The sequence below is a fragment of the Thunnus thynnus genome, chromosome 21 (assembly GCF_963924715.1).
Source record: "Thunnus thynnus chromosome 21, fThuThy2.1, whole genome shotgun sequence".
Taxonomy (NCBI): domain Eukaryota; kingdom Metazoa; phylum Chordata; class Actinopteri; order Scombriformes; family Scombridae; genus Thunnus; species Thunnus thynnus.
Genome location: NC_089537.1, coordinates 2,716,592 through 2,740,371, shown reverse-complemented (window position 1 = coordinate 2,740,371; position 23,780 = coordinate 2,716,592). Strand labels below are relative to the sequence as shown.

Here is a 23,780-nt window from a genome sequence, read left to right as displayed (position 1 = left end):
CATGACGCGCCGAGGCGAACCCGCGTAGAGCGTGAGATGGAGAGAGGAAACCGCAGAGAGACGGATGCAGACGAGCGTGCAGAGGCAAGGTAGTGTGCAAAAGCAATCTGCTGCGGGGCCGAAGCTACCCAGCATGCCATGAGAGGTACCGGACGCCATAAACCTATCTGTCTGTCCGTCTGGGAATATGCAGAACATCTGCCACACTGGAGTTTACGCAGAGATGCAGAGGGCATTTTGTAAACATTTTTTGTGTCAGATTACTGGAAATAAAAACGTGGAAAGTCTCATTTAAAAAGAAACCTCAGCTGACTGCAATCCACGTCTCTGACTCGGAAAAGTAGATGACATATTCAAGATGCAAAAAATGTATAGTCAGCAACTGGAAACAACCTTTTGGTTAGTCATTTTTTAAAATTTTAAAGTGACAGTACAACAAAAAAAAGATCAACAAAAGCTCTGTTTAAAAGGTAAACCAGTAAAACACTTTGGTTCCAGTTGGCTTCAGATTTTGGTTCAAACAACAAAAAAAATGTCCCTTGCAGTAAAAACCTTGTTTTAGTTTGTGGTACAACAGATTGTAGCACTGTGGGTTCCTCAAACTAATTTTTAAAAATGTTTGTGTTAAGATCCACAGTTAAACACCTCAACAACAGCTAACGGCTTAATCTCTGATCGTCATTTTCTTTGAAGTCAACAAAGAAACAGCCGACATCTGGTAGAGTTGTACAGTCAGTTTGCTTTCTCTCATCTACATTTTGTTTTAATACAGATTAACTCACTATGCAGTTGCTCTCATGTACATATTTTTCTGTTTCTGTTGTCAGACAACGGAACAATAAATAAATAGTGATATTGCTGACCAGACTGCTGCTCTGCAGCGTTGATCAAACCATTATATTATGATTGTGATTTAATCGTCCATATCGACATTTAAAACAATCGATCATAGAGAAAGTTAGAGAAGATAAAATGTTTTCTTCTGAACTTTCCTGCAACAAAGCTCCAACCCTCGCTGGGCAGGTTTATGTCATCGTTTTGCAAAACCAAGTCATGGTTTAAAGATTTATTCACTCTGGAGACAAATTTTGACTGGAACTGGAAACATGTTCCCTGCTACGCAGGGAAAAATGTAAAAGTTAAAGTAGGTCAGTTAAAATGTACTCTGAGTAGTTACACTTTTAAAAAGTTGGATTAAGAGAAAATGTTTTCTCAACATCTCAAAACCTTCTCGATGGACAGAAACCTCCAGACAGAAGTGAGCAAACATCTGGGTGAACTTACCTTTTATAAAACTCTTGATTGATATTTGGGTTGTTGCAGAGTTTCAGATAATCTGAGGTGTTGCTGCAATTTTTTAAGTTCTCATAAACATTAAAATCATACAATACAGAAATAACAACATAAAACCAACACAGCAGATTCTGTAGTAAATTTTTTTCTCGTTTATTACAGGAGGCTTTTGTTTTATATACAGACATGTATTTGCAAAATACTAAAAAGTATTTCAACTCAAAGTACTAAAAAGTATATATATATATATATATTTATATATATATTCATATTATAATCATCATAATTATTATTGTCTCTAAAACACCAGGGTGGGGTCACTGAGGCACGGCTTTCGCCTCCTTTACACCGAGGTTTCACCAGCGAGTTTTCACCAACGGTTGCAGTGCGAGAGTTTAACCACTGAGGTCACAGAGAAACCTTGTAACTTGTTGTTCGTCTCTCATTTTTGGATGATTTCGAAATAGACTTTAAAATATGAAAAATTACACATCCAAGAATTTTAGCAAATCTGTGACAAAGAGAAAACCACTCAAAACTGGACTTTGAGGGGTTTAATCACTATTATATTGTTGTGACCATGTATATTTGTCTATTTTATAGTATTCATAGGAATTTTGGTTTTCTCTCTTTTGTCCTCCACAGTTTCCTGATCCATCTTAAGTTTAAAATCCTTGAATTTACAAGATTTTCACTCTTTAACTGTGATGCGTATCTACTCGACTTTTTCCAGCAAAAACACAATAAAACTGCTGGCTGCAGTCTGGTGTCAAGAAACCTCTTATCTCCAATTCAATGATTTTTATTCTTCCAACTTGATGTTTGTTTTCCCATTTTCGGCAGACAAGACGTTAGAAGGAATCAGTGACGTTTCATGAGGTGTCAGAAGGGGGAAATATTCGACTTATTCTCCCCTCTGTTACTGAAAAAGGCAACTTTCTCGAGATATGAGGTTTCTGCAGGACTGATATGAAGCTGGAGACCCGATGAAACCAGTTTGACAACCGTTGTGAAACCAGTAGCGGTGTAAACGGGGCGACGGTGGTTTAAGCAGTGAGAGGATGCCTGGAAATAACCAAATCCATGACGACAAAAAAAAAATAAAAACATCATCGTTATTATCATTATTATCCTCGCACTGTAAATAAGATACAGCATCACTCACTGCCGGTTTACATAACTGTTGTATTGCATTTATCACACAGTTAATAGTAACAATAGTAATAATAATGAACAATGAAACCACTTGTTTTTCTGTGCATTTCCTCCGAGTTGGTACACATCTATTTGAAGATGACGAAGCAGCTTTTGGTTTTGAAACGGGGAAAAGAAGGCAGGAAGGAGATTCTCAGTCTCAGAGTTTGTGTTTTAACAACCCCCCTCCGATCTTAATTTGGACTCTTCCAAACCCCTCGTTAGCACCACATGGACTTACCCACAGCTCAGAGCAAAGACTGCAGTTTTCCTCCAAATAAGCGTTTGTTTTTATTATTATTATTTCATTAGAGCAGGAGAGGAAGTGACGCACCAGATAACAAGATGATGGTAGAAAAAGGTTTTTCCCTCCATCTTTTGCATCTCAAGTTTTCCTTTCCTGCTCAGAACATGTTGGAGGTTATTTTAAAGGTCTTTTTCGTCTCGTACAGTCAAAACAGAGAGAAGTTCAGGGACAGAGAGCTGCTGCTGTTGTTGCTTCAGTGTTGTTTCACACAGATTCAAGTGAACAAACTCTGAGCTTTCTATCAGCTGACGGTCCTGATACTGACAGGAGATGTTCGACTGTGTTTTTGTGCTCAGTGCAAACCGGAGTCTGAGTTACACTGTGAGGGCCATTTGTGCATCGTTTCCACTTCAGTTCCTAAGTACTGGTGCTGTGAACCATGGATGTATTATGAGAGCTGGATACAGCAAAGTGAGTCAGCATTGCTGCTAATTTACCACGGTGGTCCACTGCAGTACTGCAACAAAACATCTGCAGCCCGACAAGCATTTTATTCATAGATTCATGCAAAAACAAACATTTGTAAAACTGTTGACAGGACACCTCCAACTGCAAACATATCAGATATTACTCTTTGTATTACAAACATTTAAACCATAGAGTTTTGATATTTGTTAAGCTTTTCCAGAGCCTAGAAAATGGGCGTCTTCTTGGAGTCCAGCATCCAGATCTTGTAATACATCCATGTTGTGAACTATTGTTTTTTAGAGGATCAGTATTCAAGAAATGTAATTGATTCAAATATAATTTATAAATGCATTTGCATGACAGGTCCAGAGGAGAATTTGGTGCCTTCAAATGGAGTCAAGTTTTAAGAATCCATACATGAATGAATATTTCCTGAAAGCTCTGAGTTCATGAGTTGTAACTTGGGCTGGGTATTGTTTGAACTTTGTGGCTACTAATGCCAGCACCTGTGTTTCCTGTGTTTTGGTACCAAAAGCGAAACATTTTTTGAAACGTTACTTTGAAGAATAAACAGTAAATGTGCTTTTCTACAAAACTGTTTCTCTGATTTAATAAAGTTCTCAAATGTTCAATATTTAAACACAAACAGCCAAAAATTTGGCAAAATTTTGCTTGAAATCAGTAAACAACGTTACAAATCTGACCAGATGTTCAATGTCAACTTTTAGTACGTCACAGTTTTCAATACTCTGTGTCATGGACACATCTGTTGGTACCAAAAAAGTACTGAGGTTCAATACCCAGGCCTAGTTATAACCACACTGTGGAAGTTAACTTACTTTCACTGTGTGCTGTTTTCTTGTTCCTTAGTGTGAGAAACATTAAATCTTGTACGGCTTTTGAAAAGGCAATATACAGTACAATGTTGTCAAACATGGTCTTACAGCAGCGTTGTTGCAAAGTCAGTTAGGTGAAGGTTTTGTTATGTTACTGTACTCAGTTTCCCATCTTGAAAACATCTCACTACTTCCACTTGAAGGCAGCACTCTCTAATATTTTGCAATTTATGAATGAATGAACAGCATGGCATCATAATGTCGTCATTCTAGTGATAAAATGCACTTGTTTTCCCGCAAGATGTTAGTTAATTGGAGATTTTTGACCATTTAAAAGAGTGAAATAGAGAACTAAACCAGCCAATCAGCTCTCTGTGCTGTTTGTTCAACATAACGGCCTCTGAGGAAGAGTCACATCAGTGACGAAGGGGGATGGGAGAGGGGGGAACGTGAACCTCGTTCAATATCAAAAAGCATAAGAATCAATTCAATCAGCCAACCAACCAAGTGTTAAACCAATCAAATATTCAGTCAATCTGCCAGTCAAGAAATCAAAGACTCAAATAGTCCATCAATCAGTCAATCAATCAATCAATCAATCAATCAAGCACATTAGCCTATCAATCAACCAATGGCAAAGCATGGCTTGGAGTGTTGGGGTTCATATGTAGCAGGCACACTCTGGGTCTATTGCTACTGAAAACAGCCCTTCAGCACAACTGCAACCTGAAATACGCCTCGCAGCAGAGTTCAGCAGTGTCTTAAGTATTTACCTAGTTTATATGGTTATCTATTCTCAATAGAATCTAGTAGAAATAGAGTCCAGACGGTGCCAGTAAAATTGTTTTTTTTTTCTTTTTCCCTTTTTTAAATTAGTCTAGTAAAGCGTTTAGTAAAGATCCCTCGGGTGACCACGACAACAGAGACAGAGAGAGAGAGAGAGAGGTTGTTCGAAATATTGAGATCGAAGCAGACTGAACAAACGCTGTACACACACACTTTGACACTTCATCTTAATAAAAACAAGCAGTAACGCCGCTTCACAGAGGCTTCCTGTCAGTGTATTCACCTGTCTGTGTGTCTGTAAATCCACAACAACACCGTCACAAAATGCTCCAAGTGTTTTTGTGCGTTTCCAGAGTTTATACAGATCGATACAGTGAGAAGAAAAAAGCTTCTGTAAAGTCAAGTGTTACCTATAAATTCACTTAAAAGGTATCGGCAAACCGTTATTGCTAGACGCGGTTTGTTTTTGTTTGTTTTGTTGTTTGTTTGTTGTTTTTTTTTTGTTTCTCTGTGCAAAATAGATAAAGAGCCGTCTCGCTTGGCATCCGCTTCTCCTCCGGGACGCAGCTAAAACGTGCAAAAACAGAAATTAAAAAAAAAAAAAAAAATCTAAAAAGCTAAAATAAAGCAACCAACCAGAAAACAAAGTCAATAAATAAATAAATAAATAAATAAATAAATGAAGCGGTGTTTTGAGTTGAAGAGTTTCCTTTCAAACTCGGATATCGTCGGGGGAAAAATTAGATACTTGCTGCTAAATTTGATTTGTACTGAATTTTTGATTTTAATACGTTAAGTTACTGTAAAAGGCAAAAATATAACTACATAACTGTTTCCATTCTTTAAAATATGGACACATAAACTTTGGGTTAACCTGCAGATTGTTTGAACCATCAAATTCATTTTTGAGTTTTAAAAACCAACCAATCACAATTTACCAATTTATTTCCCCATGTTTGAAATGAAACTCTTCAAATCGTTTGATGGAAACGGGAAGCAGAAAAGCTTTTAGCATCTTTGCATCAGTATCCTGGAAAAACCTGCGACAGGTAGTTTGTATATTTTGTTCGACTGTCAGTGTTTCCTGTAAAATGACATCATACCTCAAGGATAAATCTGCTGATAATTGTTCTTATTGTCAACAAATTCTCTAAAAAGACCCAAATCAATGATAGCAAGAAACATGGATTCATCCACTGCTGAAAATAAATATAGTTTTTCCTCCTATTTGAGTACCGTCTGCTAAAAACTACAGCAGTCAACTGTTTTAGGGAATTACTGAGACTATATGTTTGTGATTTGTTGACAATAAGAAAAATATAGAATGACACCAGACTGATCCTTTAAGTAGCTAATGGTCTAATCTTATGTTGAAGAAGGCTGTGAGAAAATATTTCAAACTGCTGTTGGCCAGATACTTGCAGCTTGTTCTGGATGAAGAGAACGAAAAAGTGAACTTTGATATCTGCTTGTTCTTGACTATAAAATCTCCTAAAACATGATAAAACTTCATCAAAGCTGCTTGATGCAGTCACTACAAAAACAAATGACCCTATGTGAACAAACTGGTTCATTTAGCAAACTGTTCTGTCCTTAAAAACAAGTCTGAAATGTGTATCACGTCACTGAAAACGGGAGAAATGCTGATCTCATGAGTTTAGAGTTTTTTTCCAGGACACTGATGGATCAAACTAAAACTAAAACTAAAGCAGGTGAAATCCTGATGCTGATGTGCTGATCTGATTGTCGCACTCTGGTCCGAGCTGGTCGACACCACAAAGATCTCACGTTCTGTTTTTTCCTCGAATGAAGCAAAGAGAATTTAGTTTAAGATCCTTTGTGTGTGCCGCGACAAACACCGACCAGACAGATAATGACTGAGGGTGATTTGTAAAAGTCGACAATGTACAACTCATAACATTGAATCTGAGGAACTACTTTATTCACGCCTTTAAAAACCCTAAAAACATGAGCGTCGAGTCTTGAATGATCATATTTCTTCTACTGTTCAATTGCTAAAATGCAAAGACTGATGGTTTGTTGAACGCTTAAACATATTTTCATGAGACATGCTTGTCTGAAACCAGCAGTCTGGTCCTTAAATTAACCTGAGGTGTTGTTGCCTTCAGGGTTTTATGATATGAAAGTTGTTTCGTGAATAGATGTCGTCATTGTCTGGGTTTTTTTTAAGGATATTACCCAAAAATTCAGAGAGAGTTTCATGCAACTTTGGACAAAATATCTAAACCTTTTAGTCTTGCCAAATCATCCATCATCCATCAATGATCGATCAGCTTTGACTTCAAGCCAATAATCTCCAATCGTCTCCTCATGCGATGTAGTAACAAAGCAGGAAGCAGGAGTCTTCTGTTTGTTCGGAAAGCAAAGGGAAGGACTTTTAGACAAATCACCCACCGGCCAAAGAACTGACGGACATGAGGATGTTCACCACGTGGGCAAAAAAACATGCTGGAAGAGTCTGGGATCATGTAGAAAATCTCATTGTGCACTTGAATTAGTTTTTTTGGTGTTGTCTCAAAAGGTTTTACAGAGGAAAAATAAATAAATCCCAGGCTCTTTTTTTAATGTGTCTTTGCCCAAATGCGGTAAAGTGACAGCACATGTAAACCCAAAAGTGCAAAAACTGCCAACAAAAACAGATGAAGTTGCTTTTTCAGGTTGTTTTTTTGTTGTTTTTTTTTTCCTGACCGCACCCTCTCCTCTCATCTATCACAACGTGGTAGTTCAGCCACTTCATAGCTAGTGCCGCTCCGAAGTCGAAAGAGAGAGACTGCTTATTGTTTTTCTTCAACTTACTCTAAAAAATATAAAAAATAGTAATAATCGGACCGCTATTAAAAGACTGGTAACATCAACAAAGTTATACTTTTACTACGAAAACATTATTTAAACCACGTTGTTGTTATTTTCCCTCCTCTCTCGAGTCTCAAGTCAGTCAGAAAGCCGTCGACTGTTTATGTGTCGAGAAACACCACCAGGAACACCGTCACTCTTACAGCCAGGCATACTCTGAGAATATTGATCAACTGTGGGAAGGCACAAACCCCCCAGGCCAATAAATGATGGATACATCTGTGATATAGTTGTTCTGACCCCCTTGTAGTTGAGGTCAAAGGTCAGTCAGTGTTCCGAACCCTCGACTCCGGTCGACACGAGAAACCCAAAAGGTCAAAGGGATCCAGAGGTGGTTCTTCTCTTCGCATCTGTCTTTTACTCCGACAAAGACAGATGGGTTCTCCCGCTCTGTCTTTGCAGATTTTCTCCTTCCCTTTAAGAAACTCCAAAAAAACGCTGCTGAGTCCAGGAATCTCCACAGGGAACAGGAAATAACATTAAAGGTAGTAAATATTCCACTTTGTTTGCTCTTTCTCTCGACTCCTCCGGCAGTTTCTCACTCATAGCTTCTCTCTGCCGCCTCCTCAGCGATCCTCAGCTATGGTACATTCAGTAAACAAAAGGACAAACAGGCTTAACCCAAAACGAGGAAACCCTCATTTGTAAAATTTTTTGCTTCTCGGTTCCAGCTATGGTACCGTTTCCTGCTGTCTGTCAGAGTCGACCACTGAAGCCGATTGTTCGCTTGGTTCACTGCCTGCGGTGTCAACAGCGACTGTTTCTGTCTTGACAGCGAGCGGGTGAAAGATCTCCGACGTGGCCCGCGTCACGCTGTCGTAGGACGGCGGGGACGAGGTGGAGGAAATCGTCTCGGAGCGCTCCATCCCTAACAAACTTGAGCCGTAGTTCTCCCTCATCATGGCGGCGATCAACCCTTCTTTCTCGGGCGCATCCTCCCCAAACACTCCCTCGCCGCCTTCCTCACCGTCACCTCCCGCATGCCGAGGTGTGGTGATCTGGCGGTACAAGTAGGAGGCGGCCTTCATCTGCCGCCTCACCAGGTGTCTGCGGTAACACCTCTGGATCACTGTGGCGGAGACTTCTTCCTGTTTGCGCCTCAGAGTCGTCGTGATCGGCTCGTAGGAGATCTTGGACGGGTTGGCCATCATGAACTTCTCCTCCATCTGCTGCTTGAGGGCATCCATTTCGCCCGACTCACCCAGGACGCGCTTGGTGAAGGCGAAGAGGATGTCCAGGCAGTGGATCTTATCCCCACTGACCATTGGCAGGTCCATGGAGATCAGTTTGATCTTGTTAGGCTTTCCGATACGCAGCGGCTCCGACAGCGAGTCTGCAAAGTCGGACAGTTTGGCGTACTCGATGAACTGCGTGGCCTCCGGGTCAAACTTCTCCCAAACCTCGTAGAACATCTCAAAGTCGTCCTCGCTCAGCGGCTCGGTGCTCTCCTCTGTAGCCACGCTGAAGTTCTCCAGGATGATGGCGATGTACATGTTCACCACGATGAGGAAGGAGATGATGATGTAGGTGACGAAGAAGGTGATGCCCACCGACGGGTTCCCGCAGTTCCCCCGGACGGTGGTGCCGGTGTGGGGGATGTTGGGGTTGCACTCCTCGGGGGAGTTGTTGAGGATGGGGCTGAGCAGACTGTCCCAGCCCGCCGACGTGGTGATCTGGAACAAACAGATCATGCTGTTCCCAAACGTCTCAAAGTTGAACATGTCGTCGATCCCCGCCTGCCGCTTCACGTAAGCGAAGTTGGCCATGCCGAAGATGGCGTAGATGAACATGACCAGGAAGAGAAGGAGCCCGATGTTGAAGAGGGCGGGGAGCGACATCATGAGGGCGAACAGTAACGTCCGGATGCCCTTGGCGCCTCTGATGAGACGTAGGATGCGTCCGATTCGGGCCAATCGGATCACTCGGAACAGCGTTGGTGACACAAAGTACTTCTCGATGATGTCGGCAAGCACGATACCTGAAAAACAGATGAAACGAAAAAACTGTAAATATTCTGTTTTCATTAGTCATACCTGTAACTCTTTTAAAGCATAAATTTATAAACTGATAATTAGTTTTTCATTCTTTTTTTAAAAATTATTTGCATATTTTAAGATTATAGTTATTTTTTTTTTGATTTCTTGACTGCATTGAACTTATTCTCATTTGTTTTTATGTCTTTGGAAACTTGTTTTTTAAAAGTGCTACATAAAAGATTATTATTATTATTATTATCTTTATATATTAACATATTTCTGACATCACAATACTACTCACAAACTTGCTTTGATCTTTAATAACTAGATTTTTAAGGGATCATCCTGCTTTCATCTGCAGAGATGCAAAAACATTAGAGAAACTATTTGCTATATTTTTCAGCTCTATCACCTCATATTGATTAGCTGCAGACTATTACTGTAGTTGACGGTGATTTTCTTTTATTTGAGGACATTCCTGTGAGTTACATCATCTAAAAGCTCTCAGTTTGGATATTTCAGTCTTTATGTGGCAGGTCGGCTGTGATTACAACTTGAGTAATTGGTTCTGGAGGGCTGAGCCGTCTTTCCCCTCTAACAGCAAGTCAAACACTGTAATTCATCCATCTTTTCCTTGTTATCCGGGAATGATAAACTCAAAGAGGAGCTGGCCTGTCATTACAGACACTCCTATACACACACACACACACACACACACACACACACACACACACACACACACACACTTCTATCTTTCAACCGTCTCCCTGTGTTGAGTTATAGGTGATGGAAGGGATGAACAGGGGGGAGTTGAGAGGGAATCACCATCACATCGTACATCAACTCAACCACCCTCCCACTCTGACATCTCTCTCTCTCACACACACACACACACACCTACACACACACACACACACACACACACACACAGCTGATGTAACGGGTCAATCATGTTTGATTTGTCTCCAGGGACCGCCCTCTGGCAGCTCTGATTGCTGCTGTTACCTTCACCTCCCCCAGGAAGCCCTGTCCGAGCGTACACACACACACACACACAAAGACAGACACACACACACACACACACACACACACACACACTCCTGTCAAGCTAACAGGGGGAGCAGTGCACACAAAACATGACCACTGATAGCTAAATTACCTGCTTAGGTAGCTTTGTGCTGCCTGTGTCGACTGTTCATGTGTCATGTGTGTTTTAAGTGTGTGTGTGTGTGTGTGCGTGTGTGTGGTACTGTATATGACCATACAGGACCTTGGTGCAAGGTAAACATCAAGGCCAACCAGATGGTCACTTTGTTGACAGATAATTGTCACGCAGACATCACATCGCTTCCTGCAGCCAGAGCTGGCACACACACACACACACACACACACACACACACACACACACACACGCACACACACACACACAGACACACACACACACACACACACAGTAGATGCATACACACGTACTGCATGTATAGAAATTCAAAGACTGGAACCTCTTTAATTTAGATATACAGAAAAATAAAACATTTTTTTAAAATAAGTGTTTATACTTGAGGGATTAAACTCTTCCTGGTCGATCCAGTACTGCTGTATCTGACTACTTCCTCTGTCTGTGTGATGCGTCCCGTGTGTGCTCGGATGTCAGTTTTCACTCGTCAAATGATGCGTTGTGACACAACATGACAACAGTGATGTGTGTCGCACTTTAGAGTTAGAATAACAAATGTCCTGTTCATTATTCCACCAATAAATAACCAGTCAGTCAAAAACAAAACAAATGCCGTCTTGTTTTCATCAGTTAAAGCTCAAATCTTGATTATTTATCTGATGTTAAATATCCATAATACAGTAAGCAACAATTAAAGTACAGAAATGTATTTAGTTATTATTTATGAAGAGTTTAAGACTCGATCACTGCGTCATAAAGCCTGCGGATGTGTACTGACTAGGGATGTGCAGAGAGCCCAGTATTTGTATTTGTATCTGTATTTGTTGAGGCAGCAAAATTATTTGTATTTGTATTTTAATGAAAGAGGTTTAAAAATCCTGTTTTTGTTTATATTACGCAATATAAGTGTTCATGAAGTGTTCCCTTGGGAGCGCTTCATTTGTGTCAGTAGTTCAGTTTTATTTCTGGGGAACACCCCCGACACCGGGAGTGATGTCCAAATAATGAAATGTGCATCATGTAGCAGGTGGATGTGACTCCCCTCGTTGAGACCTGCTGATAGACGTCACAGCGGAGCAGAGGAGAGACACTGAGATAGTGAATTAACCGAGCTGTGCGCTGGTATTTAACATGTTTTTTTTTTTCTTCCCGAAAACAAACAATTTTTAAAGTATTTGTATGAAACAAATATTCGTAAAAAAACCCCACTATTTGTGCTTTGCCGAATAACGTATTTGTCATCGGGCACACCCCTAGTACTGACATCAGAGTTTGTTTCTATCATGTGAAATAACTAAAATGTTTCTAACTTTAGCAGAAGAATATATGTTTATTGATTAATATATGATATATATTATATATTATTATATGTTCATATAAGCTCATTTTACAAGAAAAAGAAAACAAAAGAAATACATTTAACATATTAGCGTATTTAATTGTATTCATTATTTATTTCAGGTTAAATGTTTATCTGTAAATCTGCACAGCAACTGTTGGCTTTTACGCTGAGTGATTATTATTGAACTTAACACAATATATAAAATTGTTAAAACCGAGAAGGATCTGTGTACATAAATGCATGTTATATGGGAGGTTGGGTGGCTCAGAGTACCATGACTATAATATAATAATTTACCTTGAAAGGACTCGTGTTTGAAAATGTTTGGTTAAAACCACTGCTGTAGTGGCCAAACATGACTCAATGCAGCTTTAATTTTTTATTTCAGACTGTGAATATGACTGTAAAAATGTAAACACACCTGTATTTACAGACAAGTGGTGATGAAACAGTCCTGATGGGATGGTTTTAGTTAAAATATATTGCTTTAATTTAAAAATGTGCAAATTTTAAAACATAAAAACGACTTATTTATGTCGATTTTTCAACTGAATCAACAATACAACGGTTACATTTTAAAGCACTTTCACCGGAACTCAGTTAAACTCACCGACGATGGAGAGAATGACGACCACGAAGTCGAAGATGTTCCAGCCGACGGTGAAGAAGTAGCAGCGCAACGCCACGATCTTGATGAGGCACTCCATGGTGAAGACGATGATGAAGGCCAGGTTGACGTTGTTCAGGATGTACTCCATCTGAGGAGACTGCTCGTCCGTCTCCACCATCATGGTGATCATGTTGAAGAGGATCAGCACCATGATGAGGATGTCGAACACCTGCTTCCCCACCAGGTCGAAGAAGAAGCCCTGCAGCGAGTTCTGCAGACAAACACAAAGGTTTCAGTTGTTGGCGTCTTCTTCTTCTTCTTTCATATTATTTATTTTGCAACAACACAATCACCCATTTTTGCAAATAAAAGTATATCATACATTTTTTAAAATTTACCTCAGCTGCAGAGAGAACCAGGGTTCTACTGTAGTTCCATCAATACATTCAAGGCCAAATTAAAAAATCAACTTTACATTATTAATTTTTTTTGTTTGTAGTTTTTTGTTTTGTTTTGTTTTGGTTTTTTGTTTTTTTTTGCTTTGTACTGTTTGTTGTTGTGCTGTTGTATGATTTGATTATAATGGACTACGGATGCAAATTAGCTTCAAGCTAACTCTGGTGCAGTGCATCATTTATGCTTAATACTGCACACTGTCCTGTTCAATAAATCAACTCAAATCAATTTTAAGTATATTTTATCCCTGTTTTCTGATCTCCTGATTTAATTTGCTGTTGATGTAAACTTCCTCCATGCTTATCTGTTGTCAGGATACAAAATTAGCACCAGCCACCAGCCAAATACTGGTAAAACACACAATGAAACACAATGGTAATCTACTGAGTGGCTGGTAAAATTTGAACATTCATTAGCCATTTGGACGGTGGACCAAAAAGTTAATTTTGCACGACTGTTGTCTTGATAAATTCAGTATAATGTACACTTCAACAACAACAACAGTCATGTCATATTTCACCACGCAAAACTGTTTTCATCCACTACTCTGTTCAAAATTCTTCTACTTTGCTGTTTTTGTTATCTCTGTTAAGTTAGCGTCAATAAAATTTAACACTTCCAGCACAGATTTCCTCATTAAAAGCAGTCTTGGTGGGCATAATCTCTCCCTCAACTGATGGGCTTTTTAATATGTAACATCTGCTGGAAGTGTTGAGAAGCAACTGGAATAAATTATTATGACTAAAGTGTGCTGAGTTTACCAAGTCAGCAGGTAACATCGTCCTCCGCTCAATCTTTCATGTCTGATTTGTACCAGGGTTGGTTTTGGGTTTTGAAAATTGGCCATTATTTGTATTCTGGCTTATTATTATTTGAGAAAATTGTGAAAAATTACAACTGTATTGTCATAATTCCAGCAGTTCTTATTAACAGAGATTAAGGATGAACATGGATGAACTTTCATAAGTTAATCCGTTCATTTGGTTTGTTTAACTGTTCATATTAGCTGACCAGTTGAATGATGTAAACCTGGTTTGGGTTTAAATCAAAAAGACTAAATTAAAATTGTAATATGGGAGTTTGGATGTTTCCATCAATGTGGACTAAAATGAATTACAATTTTCACAAATTCTGGAACAAAACAAACGACACAACGCATTTCTTGAAACAATCTTTGTCCATGATTCGATTAACCAACATAATAAATATTTAATTAGGGTGATTTTATGGTGAAGTGTGTATGTTGGTACCAGAGGTCTGGGGATTGGCTTCTGAGGTTTCTTGGAGCCCAGTTTCTTCATGGCGTTGTAATATTTCTTCTGCTCCTCCGTCATGAAGATGTCCTGTCCTCCTAAGTAAACAAACACAACAACAACTCTGTTATTTTCATTGAACCAGACAGAAAAAGCTCCAGTTATTTAAATGCTTTAACATCACTTCATATAAATATAAATGTATATAATAATATGGATGAGGTTCCATCCCAAAATACTGAAGAACTACATTAGAAATGTCTGCTTTGAGCTCCAGAGTTAATTAAAACATTGTGAATCGTGTCTACTTACATTAGAAATAAATGAATAATAAATAAATAAACGTAACATGATGCTACAATAGATTTTATGGTGTTCGGTTTTTGTGTATTTTTGTGTCGGCTGTGATGCTTATCTTTCGCTTCTGCTGGTTGAAGTTGTCGATGATGACACCGATGAAGAGGTTGAGGGTGAAGAAGGAGCCGAAGATGATGAAGATGACGAAGTACAGGTACATGTAAAGGTTTATCTCTTTGATAGGCTGCTCCTCCACCTGCACAAACACACAGATCAGTGTTAAAACAAACATCATCTCTTCTCACTTTATCTCATCTGACATCTGATCATTTTTCAGTTTTATTCTCACATCACCAATTCGTCTCATTCAAAACGTATTTTATCTCATATTTAATATAATATTACCTCACTTATCTTTATAAATTCTGATTTTTCTTCATGGCTAAACTAACATCTTGTCTTTTTGTTTCTAAATAAATTTTAGATTCAAAAACTTGATTCACATTTTCTCATTTAATCTATTTTTAGTCTTAACTCACTTCTGCACCGATCAGCACTAATATTTTTGTGCATATTTATGACTGTATGCTCGAGGATCTCTCGTAGTTATGGTGATTCACAAGTTTTGAAAAACTTATTTAATAACACCATTGACTGCTGACCCTCTGAACCAATCACGCCTTGTTGGATCAATCGGTGCCAAATTTCAGTATCTTGAGAGCTTGTTGTGTCATGAATTCAAATAAATATTGATAAGATTCCTTATGAGCCTAACGTAAAGCTTAGACGCCATTTTACAACACGTGTTACGATCATAGCAAAAGGCATTTCTGGCAATCGGCTAAAAACAAGCCTTAGCCGGTCTGTTGCGGATCACATTTTGATCTTTATCGTAGCTCAAAAACTGACGTCCATAGAAAAGTTTGAAATCCTCATGAACCAGAGTATCTGCAGATTAATTCCATACCTGATATGTTGTGATCCACTAAAGTTAGACTGTAAACTCCTGCACAGAACTGCACTCTTCTAGTTTTATTTTGAAATTCAGAAAAACACTTTTTAATTTAATGTCATCTGATCTCACCTAAACTAATTTAAACTTTTAAATTGAGGCTAACGTCACCTTTTAGTTTCAGTCCCATCAGAAAATGTATTTTAGTTCATCTCATCCTGTCTTAATATTTTTAAATATCTATTCATGTTTTACGTTTACTCTGGTCTGATCTTATTTTGAAAACAGATTTTTCTCTGTAACTTACAGCTCGTGAGTCCACCGCTGCGTACATGATATCCATCCAGCCTTTAAATGTTGCCTTGAAAACAGAAACACAAATAGTGACAAGCTGTTATTTTCAATGACAAGAGTTTAAACCTCATTTTTTATTTTGTTTGTGTTGATTTGTAGAACCGTCGATCACTTCTGTAACTGTTGTCATTTCATTAGGCTGAAATAATAAACTGTAGAAAGTCTACATGTAGAGGTCTGCTGAATGTAGCTTTATGAGATGAAAACACGATAAACAAGAACATTTTTGTTTTTATTTTTTCTCATGAAATATTAATATACAGATGTAACTTTTCACACAAATAAGAATTATTCACATGAAAAATCTGAGAAGGAAAAATGACTTGAACTGCAAAGGTCTATTACTATAGAAGGATTGGCAAGATGAGCTGCAGAGCATTTCCAGCCGGCAGGCGGCCATCTTGGTTTTGAGCTTTTACAGTCTATGGTTTTGAGAAATTTGTGTTGCACTTACAAAGGCCAATGGATGACAGCGTATGGGACGACACACTAGAGTCCACTGTGTTGACTGATGTGAAACTATACCATTAAAACCCATGAATATATAAGAAAACGGCTTTTGAATAGCTGTCCACTGTAGTGCCCACCATGCATGAAAGGGTTAAGGGGTCACAAGGATGAACTGCTTTGTTTTAGGGTTTAAAAAAGTAAAGTATAATGTTCTTTGCTATGTTAAAATTTTTGAAGTGCCCATTGGGAGAAGCAAAAACATAACGACGCCACTAATGTCACTGTTTTACCTCTTCGAGGATGCGAGTGAACACTAAAGGACACTAGAAGCTTTGGTTGTTAGATTTTCTGTAGAAGGATTTACACTATATGGCCAAAAGTATGTGGACCCCCGAATATTACACCATCACGTAATAATGTAACATGTGCGTGTATAGTGTTGTCCTAACAAACTGTAAATAAACTGTCTTCTTCTTTACCTCCAACATTTCTATCACTGTGGGAGAGAAACTCTTGAGCTCCTGTTTTCCTGTTTTTTTTTCATGTGTGTCGAGTGAATTTCTCTGAACAGACGTCACCAAGACGACGTCCTGCACATTTCCTGTACTTGAGTGAAAAAACTGAACAAAGGAGATCTTGAAGCTTGAACCTTCCTGTTTTAGCAGAAAATTAGTAGAGAGAAAAGACAGAGAGAGAGAGAGAGAGAGTTGGGGTACCATGGAAACGCCGCTGCCACTGTGTTTTTCTCAATGAAAGATCAACAAGTCCTTTTATGGACTTCCTTCCTCGGTGTGGGGGGGAGGGGGGGGGGGGGACACAAGATGGAGGCAAAAAAAAGGGAAACAGATGAAGTGAAGAGAACGAGCAGGTAGAGAGAAAAAAAGGGGAAAAGATGCAGATCTGAAGAGACGGAGTACTTTGGTCTGAGTGGGCGCCTGGCGTCCGTCACTCAGACCTGAAATCAGCTCGTCGCCACGGGTTACCACCTATTATTATTATGGTCTGTCAAATGTGAGCATGAGGAGGGGGGGGGCACGCTGTAAAAGACGATGAGCTTAGCGAGAGATTTTGAGCAGAAGTGAAGACTCGGTGACAAGGTTTACTTGGACTGTCGACCTCGTTCACAATCACAGAATCTGGATCAGACAGTTTGACAGGAAGTGTTACTGTCCACGTCCAAAAACAAGACGCCAGTTCAACCTGTTTATCCTATGACTAGCATCCATGTTTTAGTTAAACAACCTTAAAGGTCAAATATTCTGCACATGTCCAGCTCTATATTTATATTCTGGGGCTCTACTGTAATATCTTTGCATGATTTCCAGTTAAAAACTCCTTATTTATCTTCTACTGGTCCTTTATGCAGCCCCTCAGTTCAGCCTCTGTCTGAAACAGGCCGTTTTAGCTCCTGTCTCTTTAAGGCCCCGCCTCCTGATGAGCCCACTCTGTTCTGATTGGTTAATTTGTCCAAACATGTTCAAGCCTGAATCTGATCCAAGTAGACGAACAACCTTTGTGGCCATACGCGAACATTCTGACATCATCACGGGGACTTAGAGGTAACTTTGCAAAAAAAGCGCTCAGAGCAGGTTGAAGCCCTGAGTTTTGACTTGCAGGCAGCATTTTTATATATGTTCACCTGAAGTTTTGGACCTTTGACCATGTTTAACATCAAACAGCATAAATAAAAGCTTAGTATGTCCCGTTTAACCAGATGTAAACCAGACTGCAGTGGTCACATGGATGTCAAAGAAATTAAACATTACATACGTCCAATAGGAACTCTGTTGTAGGCATGAAACTAGTCAATGAATTGATTGATATTAGCTGATCAGAAACAGAACAGAAAAAGTAACTATTTAATTGTTTTGGTAAAATTTTAAGCAAAAATACCAACATTTTCTGGTTCCTGCTCACATTTAAAAATGAAAACTAAATAAAAGGAACAATTAAATTTATTTGTTTGTGTTTTTGACTTTGTTTACACACATCCCAGGTCCTTTTTCTTGGTTGAGTTCAAAGCTTTTTACTTCTATTAGGTCCATTTTAAACAAAAGTGTCAGATTTTCTCTGCTTCCTGCTTGTAAATTGTGAGTATTTGCTGCTTTTTTGTCTCATGTGATAATAAATTGAATATTTTTAGGTTTTTTGGAGTATCACCTTGGATTTGAGGAAACTGTGACTGGTGTTTTTTCCAGAACAATTTTTCACCAAAACATTAACTGATTCATTGAGATGATAATAATAATAATTCAGTGTGATAAAGATGCTTTAGAATAAAAGATAAAAACAAGGTAAAATATAACCTGCAGATCATCAGTGATGAAAATAATCTTTAGTTGAAGAAAATATTGGCAGCATTATATTTCACAGGAAACAAATTTCGCATATGCAACATATAATAGTTTTGTTTAGAATTCAGTTTGGACAAAGCAGATGAAACATATGAAACATCCGTCAGTCCCAAAACGTTAAGCCAGTTCAAAGCTTTCCTTTGTTATAAAGGACATAATTATGATAGAATAGATACAACAACCTGTACAACAGAGCATGAAGAGTCAAGAAGTTTAAATTTTGAGTAAAGAACAAGAAAAAGTAAAATCCTACGACTACTGTTTGTCTGAGACAGAGGCTGAACTGAGGGGCATAAAGGGCCAGTAGAAGATAAATAAGAAGTTTTAACTGGAAATGATGTAAAATAAAGTCCCAGAATATAAATATATAGACGTGTAAATGTGCAGAATACGTCGCCCGTTAAAACTTAAAAGCACAAACTGGTTTAAAGTAAAGTTCAGCTACAGTAAAATCTCTCCCTGCGTCACTTTTTGCAGCGTGGAGCTATTTCCAGATGCTAATGGAAGGGTTGCCCCCGCCAACCAGCTGAGTGGCTCGTTGCCAAGGCGACCGCACTCTGACAACTCTTAAGTTCTCAGCGGTTGAATGTGAAGTAGCAGCACGCCAAACGAGAACTTCTTTACCTTTTTTTTCTCCTCTTCTCGAAGTCTGAGTTTATAATTCCACCATAGATCCTCGTTACAACTCTCTACATCTACATCTCTCTACATTCTATCGCTCCGTCTCCATCCCTCCTTCCCTTCTCTTTCCTCTGAATCCCTCTCCCTCGCTCATTATCATCTCTCTATACCCTTCCATCTCTCTCCGTCACTGTTGTTGCTTTCTTTCCATTCACAGTTTGAACCTTAATTTTTCTTACTCCACTTGTTCTTTTTCTCCCCCCCTCTCCATCTCTCCATCTCTCCATCTCTCTCCATCTCTCCATTTCCCTCCCACTTGGTTGGAGTCGCTCTAAAAATAAAAGCCTCTCAGACGCTGATTGATTGGAGGCTCTCAGGACTCCCGTGGTGGGCGACAGAGAGCGAGAAAGAAGAGTGAGCGAAGAAAGAAAGAAAGAGAAAAACGAGGGGAGGAGGAGGAGGAGGAGGAGGAACGGAGAGAGAGAAAGAGGTGATGGAGAGATGGAAAGTGGAGCTGCAGTGGCTGTAATTGGCTTGTTGTGTTTAATAACGGACGATGGAGAGACATGAAGGGAGGGAAAGAAATGATACAGAGTGAAAAAAAATAACAAAAGCACAAAGGAAGGATGAACATTCAGAGATGAAACTAAGAAAACTACAATTAAAGAAAGGATTCAATCTTAATGTAAGAAAGAAGAAGAAGAATTATTCAGATCCTTTACTACAGTAAAAAGTAGTCCGACACATAACAAGAGCTGCAATGAGAGAAATTAATCGGCAACTATTTTGATAATAAATCGTCGTTTCAGGCATTTTTCAAGCAAAAAATGACAAAATTTCTCAGTTTCAGCTTCTTAAATGTGTCAATTTGCTATTTTTCTTTGTCATATATGACAGTAAATTAAATTTATTGAGGTTTTGGATTGTTGGTTGCAAAAAAACAAGAAAATTGTCATTATTTTGAAACTATTTTTAAGTATTTTGTAGACTACAAGAATGATTGATTAATGGAGAAAATTATATTTAATTAAACGATAATTAAATAACCGTCAGACCAGTCATTGCTACACTGAAGAATTTTACAACAAAGAAGATAAAACAACTTTATAGATGCTGGTAGATAGTTTAGAAATACTCAGATCCTTTACTACAGTAAATGTACCAATACTGCAATGTAGAAATACTCCATTACAAGTCCTGCATGAAACATCCTACTACAGTAAAAGTACATAAGTATTATGAGCTTGATGTAGTTAAAGTATTGCAGTAAAAGTACATAAGTATTATGAGCTTGATGTAGTTAAAGTATTGCAGTAAAAGTACATAAGTATTATGAGCTTGATGTAGTTAAAGTATTGCAGTAAAAGTACATAAGTATTATGAGCTTGATGTAGTTAAAGTATTGCAGTAAAAGTACATAAGTATTATGAGCTTGATGTAGTTAAAGTATTGCAGTAAAAGTAGTGGTTTGGTCCCTCTGACTGATATATTATTATATATGACATCATTAGATTATTAATAGTGAAGCATCAGTGTTAGAGCAGCATGTTACTGTTGTAGCTGCTGGAGGTGGAGCTAGTTTACACTACTTTATATACAGTTAGCTAGTTTAGTCCAGTGGTTCCCAACCTAGGGGTCGGGCCCCTCCAAAGGGTCAGCAGATAAATGTGAGGGGTGGTGAGATGATTAATGGGAGAGGAAAGAAGAAAAAACAAAGTTCTGATACACAAATCTGTTTTCAGTTTTTGGACTTTTTCTCTAATCTTTGATTTTTGCTGAAATATTGGATCATTTGAACATTTATTGAAATGAAAGCATGTGAGAAGTTTAGAGGGAAAAATCACTATTTGGTGGAGCTGTTAACAACTCATAGACATGTGAAATGTGACCCCGACTACACACTGCTTTTTGTAAGACGTCAAAAGACAAAAAGGTTGGAAACCACTGGTTTCATCTTTAACAATGTGTTGTATTTTAAAAGCTTGTTATATTATCCATTGTGTCAAATCTTCATCTGAAAAGTAACTAAAGCTGTCAAATAAATGTAGTGGAGTAGAAAGTACAATATTTCCCTCTGAAATGTAGAAAGTAGCATCACATGGAAATACTCAAGTAAAGTACAAGTACCTCAAAGTTGTTTTGTTCAAAGTGACAGATTATTATTTTGGTTGGAGGCTGTTGTGTAAATCACAGTTTATCATGTAATTATGCTCTAATATGCTGTAATATAAACACTAATGCCTGTAAATGGTCTCAGCAGTACCTCTTAGCTGTTATTTACGCTTCACCTCTTTTGTTTCGTAATGTTTTAGATGTTCGGTTTTGAATATTAGTACATTAAAGAAGGAGAGAGAGAGAGGAGGGGAGAGAAGAGGACGGACAGAGAGAGAGAGAGAGAGAGAGAGAGAGGGAGGGAGGGCAGTGGAAAGAAATTACAGCCAACACGACAAATGGAGACAAAGAGAGAGAGAGAGAGAGAGAGAGAGAGAGAGGGGGGGAGAAGCGGAGAAGTGGAAAAAGTCAAAAGTGAGAGTGATAAGGAACAGGTGTGGGAGGGAAAATTAAGGCTAAGACAGCAAATGGACGGAACGAAAGAAAGAAAAGACGAGATCAAGGGAGAGAGGGAGGGAGGGGGGAGGAGGGGGGAGCGGAGAAGTCAATCCTCCCACGGGTTTGTGGAGGAGACACTTGGTTTTAATTTGTCTTGGTTTTTTCCTTTTCACTTGAAGCTTTTTGTTTCCCACAAATGCTTCATACAGATGCTGTGATGACTGATCTGCACGATGTTAATCTGAATCTGCAGCAAATCAGTCGGATCTGCTTCTGTGCTTCCATTTCACACTTTCCTGACTTCTTCTTCTGCTTTTTAGACGTTTTCCTCATTTTGGGGTTAAAAGGATTGATCCAGTTTATTACAACTTTTCTAGTTTTGTCCATCATTTCTATCAGTTTTGCAGCAGTTTTATACTCTGTGAGTTTATCCAGATGATCTAAACTTCACTATGTGGAGGTCAAACTGAAAGTAAGACAACAGGAAACGTTTTCTGATCCGACGCCGCGTCACCGTTTCAAATATAAAACCATTTTACGATGTGTCAACGTTATGAGGTTTTTTTTTGTCTTCAAGAATCTTTTTTATTATCATTTTTGGAAAGAATGTGCATGCCATTTCGTCATATTATTGAAGAGCATATAAGTAGAGATTTCCATACATACATCTAAATAATTTATATGAATAAAAAAAACAACATTGTCACACACACACACAAGAAAAGACTGTAAAAACATCACAGCTACCCAAGTTGTAATAAACTCCTGACCTCAGTTTTGTTACTAAAAAAGCCTTTTATCACTTGAGAAACATCGCAAGAGTCAGACCCTTCCTCTCCCTGGAGGATGCTAAAAAACTGCCTCATGCCTTTCTACTCTCACGGTTAGATTATTGCAACGTACTTTATACTGGTTTGCCAAAAAAAACCTATTGATCGGCTGCAGCTCTTTGCACTGGCTCCCAGTAATGTTGAGGATAGATTTTAAAATTATTTTACTTGTTTTTAAAGCTCTGAATGGGCTAACACCTTCCTAGTATGTTCCTAATCGCTCCCTCAGATCGCATGGTGCCGGTCTGCTGAAGGTGCCGCTGACGAACAGCAGGCGGTACGACGACGCTGCCTTCAGTTGTTAAGCACCGAGGATTTGGAACATGTTCCCTCCTCATATCAGACAGGCCACCTCGACTGACAGTTTTAAGAAGCAACTCAAAACCTGCTTCTATGACCTTGCCTTTAACTGATTTGTTTTACTTCTATGATTTTATCCGTTTTACTCTTTTCCTATGTCTTAACCAAGCGGCAACCTCTGGGGCTGTAAAATGAAGCCAATGCGGAAGTGCCAAAAACTGCAGTTCCTTGAATGGCCATGAATGGGAGCCGAATTATCCGCAGAGGTCTCCTCCTCTCCAAAAACAACACCGGACTTCCTGGAGGGGCTGTTAGCCGAGCTGCTGCTAACGTTTGTCCAGTTTATTTCTCTGATAACTTAAGATCCAGACGTCCAATGACTAAAATCCTTCTTCTGGCTAAAAGATAAAGTTAAAAACCACCTAAATTTATCATGAAAATGTGGCTTAAAACTGAATAAAAGTCCATTTATAACAGTTTGTGTGGAACAACCACAACGCCGATGTATTATCTTGTATGTGTGTAAGTTACTCTTTGGTAGACGCCATTGTAGCGGACAA

General features: G+C 38.8%; 1 protein-coding gene across 1 annotated transcript in view; it reads right to left on the bottom strand.

The window, feature by feature from the left end:
- Positions 1 to 4,112: 4,112 nt before the first annotated feature.
- Positions 4,113 to 23,780, bottom strand: part of LOC137172973 (sodium channel protein type 3 subunit alpha-like) — a 243,866-nt gene continuing 224,198 nt past the window's right edge. The window contains exons 28-32 of the mRNA XM_067577634.1: positions 16,069 to 16,122; positions 14,928 to 15,065; positions 14,510 to 14,614; positions 12,804 to 13,074; positions 4,113 to 9,676 (exon numbers count right to left, since the gene is read on the bottom strand). Of these exons, the coding sequence (XP_067433735.1) occupies positions 8,370 to 9,676; positions 12,804 to 13,074; positions 14,510 to 14,614; positions 14,928 to 15,065; positions 16,069 to 16,122 (1,875 nt within the window). The 3' untranslated portion in view covers positions 4,113 to 8,369. The remainder of the gene's footprint in view (positions 9,677 to 12,803; positions 13,075 to 14,509; positions 14,615 to 14,927; positions 15,066 to 16,068; positions 16,123 to 23,780) is intronic.